We start from the raw sequence: 9855 nt of genomic DNA on the forward strand, positions 1-9855 counted from the left end.
ACACCACAGATTCTGGTACCACAGTTTGGTGCTCACTTACCTTACAGAGAACTTCCTCTTGGTAGCTCTGAGGAAGACCTCAAGTCCTGCTGTTCCATTTGGTAGTGAATGAAGCACAATGTTATCCTTATTGAATGCAGGTAATGTTTGAGCTTATTATCCTCAAGCAGAGGGTGCAAACTCAGCAGAACAAGATCTTCAGCTTGGTGGTCCAAAGCAAGGGCACTTAACTTACAGGCCTTTAACAAGTGACCCTAAGTAAAGATCTGAATTTGATGTTATTCGAGAACTTAATTCCAGTTTATTATTATTACAAAGGAAGGGTTTGTCTTTAATTTGTGCTTTGAGATAAAGGCAGAACTTCAGTTTGTTAGACCACTAAGATCTTGTTGAGATCTTGTTCACCAGCATATGAGTGAGTGAGTGAGTGAGTAGGTGTCTCTAGAAAGAAAAACCTCTTTATTGCTCTTAAATAAAGGCTTAACTTCAGTTATAGAAACTAGATGGAAGGCAGAACGTCAGTTTGGTGGTCAATAGCAAAGGCACTTTATCTGACAAACCCTTGACATTATTACATCTTAGTAACCTGAGCTGAAGATACAACCTCAGCTTGGTAAAACACCTCAACTCTAGTTAGTTGGCGTCTTAAAATAACGCACGCTAAATGACTGAAGTCCCGCCTCTGACTGGGTCCTATTGGCTAACGTATGGACACGCAAGATGTTTTAGAACATGTGCATTGTGGTGACGTCGTCGTTGAATGTCAGCATCATCACATGCTCGGTGAAATCAGAGGCAAGAAAAACATGACCTTAAATCGTGACCACGAAACATCGTGTAAATAACCAGAGCTCAGAGTGAGAGAAAAACTCCGATATGAAATATATACTTTATTACGTCCGTATATTTTTACAGTATCAGTACAAAGTTTATCTGATTAGTGACAGTTTCATCGTATTACGGTTGTCCGATGACGAGACCAAACAAAACAAAACACATCCTAGAATACGGTACACTATTTCCAAGGTGAGACTTAAGGAATGTTTTCACAATAAAACGAGCAGTTCACACTGTACATTTAATCCAGTACCTTTTTAAGCCTTAATCCCTGACCCAGGATCAGTTTTAAACTCATCCTCTGTACAATAGAGGACAGAACTCGAAATAAAAACCTGATCACAGATCAGTGCTTACGGAGCTGTACGGCGTTATTTTACTGGCGAAAGTGGAGCGTTTGTGAGAATCTGTTTAATCTGAGAGAAAAAATGCGCATTTAGACTTTTGTCAGCAAAATAATGCCAGAGTACAACATCAGTTTCCAGCTCATAAAGCTGGCGTTCACATTGTGGTACAAACAAAACTGGTTTTAAAGGTGCGGTCTCCGATTTTTGAGAAATGCTTCAGAAAACTGAGTCGGGCCGAATAATAAACAAAAATCAAAACAAACGTGTAGCCAATGAGCAGAAAGGGGCGGGGCTTGTCGATATGGGCGGAGAGAGTTTTCAGTGCGCATGTGTGACATTAGCAGAAAGCAGTTTTAACATTGACATGGAGGATAAAAACAAAGAAAGAAAGAGAAGAAAGGCATATATATGCCTTTGTCCTTTACATGATTATGCTTGTGTGTCATTTTTGCTTGTTTGTTTATCTACAATCGTATTGTTCTTCCCTTCAGCTATGATAAAGACACGTTTATTTCTGTTGGTCGCCTAGGTTACGTATGTATGTGTGGGCGGAGCTATCGATACAGGGGTGGGACCTATTTGGGTTAGGGGCGTGTTTGTTTTGGTGATTTCAAATGTCGATATTGGCTTTCAAAAATCAGAGACCTCACCTTTAACTGAGCAACGCTAGTCTGCGTTCACACTAGCATGCTGTCTTGTGTGTGTTTGAGGGAATCAACTGATCCAGGCTCTGAAAATCCTCTGATTTCACTCTGATTCGGAATAACAGGCGTGAAAGTGACCTCAGAATCATTACTAACACAAACCTTGACCTTTCTGCCATGACCTTTAACACGCGCCTCGACACTGCCGTGTTCGTATAAGCGTCAATACACGACGATAAGTTCACAACCGTGTGTGCAGCTGCCAAACATAAAAGCAAAACACGCAGCAAAAACCATGTGAGCCTCTTTATAATCCTCTCTATTTACACACATAAATACAGACAAATGAAGCAGATGTGAATTCAGGACTTTAAAGCTTTTGACCATGCAGCGTTCAATAAACTAGTGTGTGAACAAAACCTCTTCGTAACTTACCGCTAGAGCTGCTTCGAATCGTCCTGCACACGCAAATTAAAATAAAAAAGAAAAAAAAAACATCTTATTTAATAAACATTTCTTATTTTTAAGCCTGAATGCTACAAGGCAACCGTGAGACATATAAATACAGACACACGAACATGTAAGCTGTCAAAAATATAAGCAGTGATTCTATTTACACTCGTATCTGATAAATACTGACAGAAGCGTTTCCCTGGACTCTGGAGAACCTGTGTTCCACACGTACCTGTCGTTAGCAAACACACGACCAGCTGTGTTTTATTGATTTTCCCAACGTGATGTAGGATTCAAAAATAATTAGCAGACTGAGAAAAATCAGGCTTCAGTGACACTTCTAACAATTCTCTTAGCACAATGCTACTTTTTTTTTAAATAACATGAACGACGTAAGCGCATGCTTCCGTTATTACGCGGAAAACAAACTCGCACTCGCACGTCTCCGGAATAACCGATCAGAGAGCGTTCGGGGTGAACGTGCTGATGACATCACCACTGTACTTTTGCTAACATTAGCCAATGTGCTACGTAATTGGCTCCTGGTTTTATTTACAGAACAGCTTAACGTTAGCTAAGTGTATGCTAGCATGCATGCTGGTTAATACAGAACAGCCTAACGTTAGCTAAGTGTATGCTAGCATGCATGATGGTTAATCAAAGGTTTATTAGCTTGACAGAACTCGTGAGCGTGCTGTATGTACAGTAGCTTCTTCTGGAGACATGTTACCTAATATTTAGTGACTAGCACAGGCTTGCATTTACATAGCTAGCAAGATGAGTGTGTTGTTGAGCGAATTAACTTAGACCTAATTTCAACCAATACTTTCTTTATATATATATAAAACAAGGTAGGAGGTTTTACATTAGCGATTAGCAGGTCAGAGTTTAGCATAAGCCCCATACTATGGAGAGTAAACTGAAACTTTCAGTGTTGTGGGATGTGATTTCTAGATTGTTGTGGGCTGAAGTTTTTCTGGATTTTAGAGCTCCCATGGAATGGCAAGCATGTCAGGATGTGTACAGATTTCAGGTAGCGTTTGAGTTTTGATGCAGTTTTTTTTAGTGTTCGGATGGTTTGGGTTTATTTTTGGGGGGGTTTCCGGTTTGTGGTAAAGGATATTGGCGTGTTTAAGGTTTAACACCATGATCTACTCCTCTAACTCTATTTCATGCCTGTACTGATGACCTGAATCCTCGTCTCTGCCTCTAAAAGCTGGCTTCGTAAGTGCATTGGTTTACAATATTTATCTGTACCTCCATAGAAATAATACAATTATTAATAATAACAAAAAAGTCCACCACAGCGGTGAGTACCACCTTTACACAATTAAGGCACCTGGCTCACCCCTCAGGGCTTAACGGATTCTTCTAATAAGAAGAAATGAACAACGATAATAAACAAATGTAAGAAAGCGAGCTAGAGGACGAGAAACCCAAGAAAAAAACTCTGAGACTTAGTCAGATGTTTAACCGTATGGAATGTCTGCAGTCTGTAGTGTGAGAGCTGAAGTGCGAGGTTTGAAAGACAGAATCATGAAGATCATCGCGGATTGTTTAGCGTTTTAGTAGCCGACGTTCAGCTTGTTCTTGTTCAGCTCTCGCTCCAGGTTGCCGATGAGCGTGTCGATGCTCTCCTGAAGATCTCGCAGGTTCACCCTGTTGCTCAGGACAGGGCTGATCTCCTGGATCTTCATGAATGCCTGATACGTGTGCTCCTTAATGCGGTGCTCTTCTCCTTCTACTAGCATCCGATCGTACGACGTTAACACTGGTGTGTCCTCGATGTCCTGTCCTTCTCCAACAAGAACATCTTCTTGAACATCGCTCTTTTGCTCCTTCTCCACTTCTATTTGTATATTTTTTCTGCTTTCTTGTGATTCATCATCTCCTCTTCGTTCTTTGTCCTTACCCTCGTCCATCTCGTCTTCGCCGGGCACGTCGGCATAGTCGGCTTCCTCTTCCTCCTCGGGACACATCCGATGCAAGTACGTCTCCTTGCAGTCACTCCAGTCTCCAGCGTAGCGGTTGCTCGGGCTGTCCAGGCGTCCAGGACGGGGACGCAGAACTCCCACGATCTCAGCGTTGCTCAGGTTTAACACCTGAGGGCGCTCTTTTCTTCTCCTCACCGGGGCGGGGGCTTCCATGGCAGGAGAAGAAGGTTTACTCTGGACGTCCGCAACTGAATCAACAACGACAAGAAAGAGAGAAAGGGCAAGAGATTTAGTGCTAACTAAAGAGATCAGCTAACAAGCAGAAAGAGGATTTGCTAACAGGCAGCAGTGCAGCATGCTCATGCAGGAAACAAGTGAAAATCATTTGGGGACAAATACATGCTTCAGAATGCAATCTCAAGCAATCTCTTCTCATAAAACCTACAAAATTCAGTTCTTATCTAAACCAGCTAAGCTAATTTTCTTAAAAACAAATCACAGAAACGCTAATTTTCTTTTTCCTGAAGCCTCTGAGGTGAAAATTCTGAGGTAAATGGCTAAGCTAACCGTGTATTATGCTATTATTTCTAACCTATCATATCTGATACTAAAAGCTACATGAGCATCAGGAGGCATAAATATTCTTCCACTTTCCCTATGCTAAAGAAAAAGCTCAAACCACACCAGTCCAATCCATTTCCCTTCATGTTACCTGCCTGGCTCAGCTCGCTAGGCCAAGCTAACCTCTCCGCTCACTTTAGCTGTTGCCTACATGGGAAGTCGACGACACAAAACACACGAAACAAATAGCATAAATATGTTAAAACATCTATGATTGACAGCAGACAAACGAGAAGACGAAACGGATACAAAATAAAACAAAAAAAGATAGAATAATAGCATGGAAAAAACCCACAGAAACACTGAACAGAGTTAGCTTCTGGATGCTATATGTGAGTTAGCTTCTAGATGCTAAATGTGAGTTAGCTTCTGGATGCTAAATGTGAGTTAGCTTCTGGATGCTAAATGTGAGTTAGCTTCTGGATGCTAAATGTGAGTTAGCTTCTGGATGCTAAATGTGAGTTAGCTTCTGGATGCTAAATGTGAGTTAGCTTCTGGATGCTAAATGTGAGTTAGCTTCTGGATGCTAAATGTGAGTTAGCTTCTGGATGCTATATGTGAGTTAGCTTCTGGATGCTAAATGTGAGTTAGCTTCTGGATGCTAAATGTGAGTTAGCTTCTGGATGCTAAATGTGAGTTAGCTTCTGGATGCTAAATGTGAGTTAGCTTCTGGATGCTAAATGTGAGTTAGCTTCTGGATGCTAAATGTGAGTTAGCTTCTGGATGCTATATGTGAGTTAGCTTCTGGATGCTAAATGTGAGTTAGCTTCTGGATGCTAAATGTGAGTTAGCTTCTGGATGCTAAATGTGAGTTAGCTTCTGGATGCTAAATGTGAGTTAGCTTCTGGATGCTAAATGTGTCCAGATACATTTTGTTTTAGCAAGTTTATATTTTTTGCATTATACTGAGGTAAATGTGCTTTTTTACCATGTTAGCATTCTACTTTACAATACATTATAGAGATATACGTTATCCTAATATTAAAAACAACACATAGCTAATATTAGCTAACGTTAGATTCTGCTTTCTCTAAAACTTTTCTTTCTTCATCATAAACCGAGTTAATGTCCAAAACTATGACTGCCGCGAAATTAGCAAATTATCAGCGATAAGTACCACAGTATTAGCAGTAGCCACTCACAATGATCACAGCAGCTGCCAATAGCAGTAGTGAATTTAGAAATTTGGTAAAGCATGTTGGATATTTTTTGGACAAAAATAAATAAATAAATAAAATAGAAAAGACTAAGGATTAAAAATAAATTCTAGATGCGTTAGCATTGACGATCCTTAGTTCACACACAAGGAGTCTTTGTATGTTTTTTGGTTTAGAAGGTCAATACAGGGTTATAGAATACACTAAACACACACACACACACACACACACACACACACACACACACACACACACGGCTGTGGCCCCTACAGACTAAAAATACCCTCACACCCACACTCTGGCCTCTCCAACAGTTTTTTTCTCCTTCGCTCTGGTCCATTTTGTGCTAAACGAACCCACACACTGTCCACTTCCTCTTTAGCCTCTTTACAAACCTAGAAAATTATACACCTATTCTATAGCTAACACACAGTTTCACCACCACCCAACAACCCCAGTGTGTGTTTCTACAGAAACGTGCCCTCTGGGAGGAGGATTTCAGTAAGGCGGCTTAGGGTGAAGCGGCTAAGCGCTGGGCTAAAGGTTAGGTCAGGAATGTGTGTAATTATAGAGCGAGCTTATATCTGCATTTTTCTCTGCAGAACAGGGAGCCAAGAGACGGTAACTTTATATAGTGCCTTTAGCAGCATCCAAGACCATTTTTCATAGAGTAAAGACAGGAGATTAGAATTAAAGGGTCGCTAAAGTGAGAAGTGAGGACGTAACTCAATGTGACATGACTAACTGCACCTAACTTGCTGTCTGAGCTCGAACACATGCTAGGAACATGCTATTTATTTTGGAGTTACACGACAACAACGTTAAGAGCTAACGTTGTTTATTCGGTAAATAATTCATAGCTAACAAGTCAGTTCACATCGCTAGTTTTACCTGTAGCTTTTAACGCAGGAAAAAAGATCTAATAGTTAGCTTGAATTGCTAATCTAGGGTGAAAATAAAGTTAGCTACAAAGCTAAGCATACAGGAGACAAATAAACATGAAATACATTTTAAGCAGAAGAGTTGTGTATAAAGTGTGATAGCGTGTGTTTTTCAGCCGTCGTCGCATTCGCGTCCGCTCACGAGACGCTAGCCGAGAGCGAGACGGAAGAATCGTCACTTGCTAGAGTTTGATTTCTGAAGTATTCCTTTAACTGAAAAGATCACATTCTGGAAATTCTTCATCCACGATTCTTCTTCCACCTGGAATGCAATGCTACGCTGACAGGCTTTGTCATCTCGCCTTTTCCCCAAAGTATCAATCACAGATTAGATCGATCCCGAGGGCATGCAGCTGTTTCTCACCGCAGATCTTCAGGATAAACGCTGGCCTCGGGAAACGAGATTCCTCACGTGGGCTCAGACCTCCAGTGCTTTATTTACTTTATATTTCATTCTCTCTCTCTCGCTCTCTCTCTCCCCACATGCTAATGGAGAACGCTACCATGGCTGTTTGATGTCCCATATGGAAGCAGATCTGCTTGCACTATGTTTAGGAAGTGGAGGAACTGTGGGTGTATCAAAGAAGCGGCAACGAACCAAAGACGAAACTCAATCTGTCATATTTTTCTGTTCTGGAAGGAATATATATAACGCTGAGTGTTTCATGCTGTTATAGGAGTTACGGTTAGCCTGTTTTCTCTTAACAGCATGCTAGGAGATGTTTATTCAACCGTGTGTGTGTGTGTGTGTGTGTGTGTGTGTGTGTGTTCGTACCTGGCCACAGCTGCAGCAGATAGTGCAGAACCTCGATGTGCTTTTTAAAGTGCAGCGCACTGGCTAGCTCCTCCGAGTCCATGAACACTCGGTTTGCGAGACTCGAAGCATCCTGTCTCTGACTGAGCAGCACAGGTCCGAAACACACGGCCAGGTTCTGACATGTCATCTTGTTCACCTCGTGATGGGACGCGACACGCTTCAGGTGGTCCAGAAGTTTCCTCAGAGTAATCTAGGAGAAGGAAAGATTACTTAATTACATACAATTACACAAACACGAAAGAAGTGTCTTTCTTAGAATTATCTATAGAACTCTTTCAGAATTAATGAACAATTAATGAACAAGTTCCTTTTGAAATACCTCACATGTTCTAGGTGTTTCGAAGGAAACAACAACCGGTAATGTGAAGACTGCACCAGAAGAAGCTGAGAAGCTGTGGAAAATAACTACACTGTCTTGGAACTTGGTACACTCGTAGAAAAAAAAATCAAGGTTCTTCAAGGGTTCATTGGATCATTAAGAGTTCATAGCCTCCTAAAAAGTTCTACTCGGAAGCCATTGAGTTGGAGGAACTCTGTGTTGTAGAGATCTGTATCGAATCTTAAAAAAGGCTCTGAACTTGTAAAGGTTTTTTATACAGCTGGTTCCTGGAAGCTTCAGCAGATTGAAACAATTTCTGACTAGATTCTGCTCTTGAAGTCTACAAGGGTTGACTTGGTCTTTCAGACTAACTAAGTCCAGTTGAGTGAAACAGACAGATGAAATCTTCTGGAAAATTCTAGTACCTTCTCAACCTGCGGCAGCGTCTCGAGCAGACCCGAGGTGTGGTCCGAGTCCAGCGGGTCGTTCTCACAGCCACCGTTTCCCATCATCAAAGGACGCTTGGACATGGCGTCAAGCACCGCCTCGTACAGAGGCTTTGAGATGAGAGGATGAGGGAGCTCTCTCAGGTAATCTTTAAGAACACCTGGAGGAGAGAAAGAAAGAGGGACACGAGAGAGAGAGAGAGAGAGAGAGAGAGAGAGAGAGAGAGAGAGAGAGAGAGAGAGATAAGACAAACTGTAATAATTTAAGGAAACTAGTTAATATAAGCACTTAAATGTTTGAAAACTTTACAGATATAAAATAAACTGGCTGCGTCTTTTTTTTTCCTTCACTTTAGTTACTTTAATAAAAACCGAAGACGTGTGAAACTATAGAATTAACACCATTGTAGTTACAAATCGCCTCGCTTAAGGGTGCGCAAACTTTTGCACTTAATTACACCGTAGATTTTAGATTGATGGACTTTTACACAAACAGTCATTAGAGCTTCCGGGTTTAAGCTGTAATCTTGTAACCGCCGAATCACACGGAGGACGCGGCGTAAGATCGGTGGAGATGTTTAATTCGCCGCTATGTGGATTTGCAGCTGCACGAGACGCGTCAAGTTCCACATGCAGAGCGTGAGCATGCAGACGCAGCAGAACGAGAGCGTGTGCCTCGAGGACATGCTGAGATACCTGACAAATTACAGCCAGGCTAATCTCCCAAAGCAGAGCCATTATTCAGCGTCGGCTACACTCCGCTCTGCTCCCCTCCCCCGCCTTCCTCTCCCAGAGCCCAGACTTGGCAGCCGGAGGGAAACTCATTGTTGTGGTGACTTCTGAGAGATGCTGGAATTCGTCCCGGGACGGACAGAGCGAGTTTTCACACCTGAGCTTTCAGTCTCACACTGAGAGACTTTATAAAAGCAGAGCCAGGCGAGAACGCAACACTGCTAATCGCGAGACTCGATCCGAGACCTGGATGCTTACGCTAACCCGGGGGTTTTAAAGCTTCCTGAGCGAGGTAATCAGTTCTGCAAGAGTGGAAACGAGACGGATAATAAGGCTCAGAAGAGACTCGCGACTCTGTTTGATCAGGCTACCGGTCAGAGAGGGAGATACTGGCTGGCTAATACGCTTGGCTAGCACTGGGTCTGATTAGCAGACTCCAGAAAATAGAACTAATTCAGTCAAGAGTTCAGTTCCGAATCAAGTATGGCTGGGAAGGGCATTTCAAACACACACACACACAGACACACACACAGACACACACACAGACACACACACACACACACACACACACACAATTTTAAATCTGATTAGATCTGTGGACTCTGGC

At 42.1% G+C, this 9855-nt stretch overlaps 1 protein-coding gene across 1 annotated transcript in view; it reads right to left on the reverse strand.

Moving 5' to 3' along the window:
* Nucleotides 1–870: 870 nt before the first annotated feature.
* syde2 (synapse defective 1, Rho GTPase, homolog 2 (C. elegans)) overlaps nt 871–9855 on the reverse strand; it is a 26189-nt gene continuing 17204 nt past the window's right edge. Inside the window, exons 5-7 of the mRNA XM_027171235.2 lie at nt 8496–8677; nt 7710–7941; nt 871–4463 (exon numbers count right to left, since the gene is read on the reverse strand). Of these exons, the coding sequence (XP_027027036.2) occupies nt 3847–4463; nt 7710–7941; nt 8496–8677 (1031 nt within the window). The 3' untranslated portion in view covers nt 871–3846. The remainder of the gene's footprint in view (nt 4464–7709; nt 7942–8495; nt 8678–9855) is intronic.

The sequence above is a fragment of the Tachysurus fulvidraco genome, chromosome 23, assembly GCF_022655615.1.
Source record: "Tachysurus fulvidraco isolate hzauxx_2018 chromosome 23, HZAU_PFXX_2.0, whole genome shotgun sequence".
In the NCBI taxonomy this organism is placed as follows: domain Eukaryota; kingdom Metazoa; phylum Chordata; class Actinopteri; order Siluriformes; family Bagridae; genus Tachysurus; species Tachysurus fulvidraco.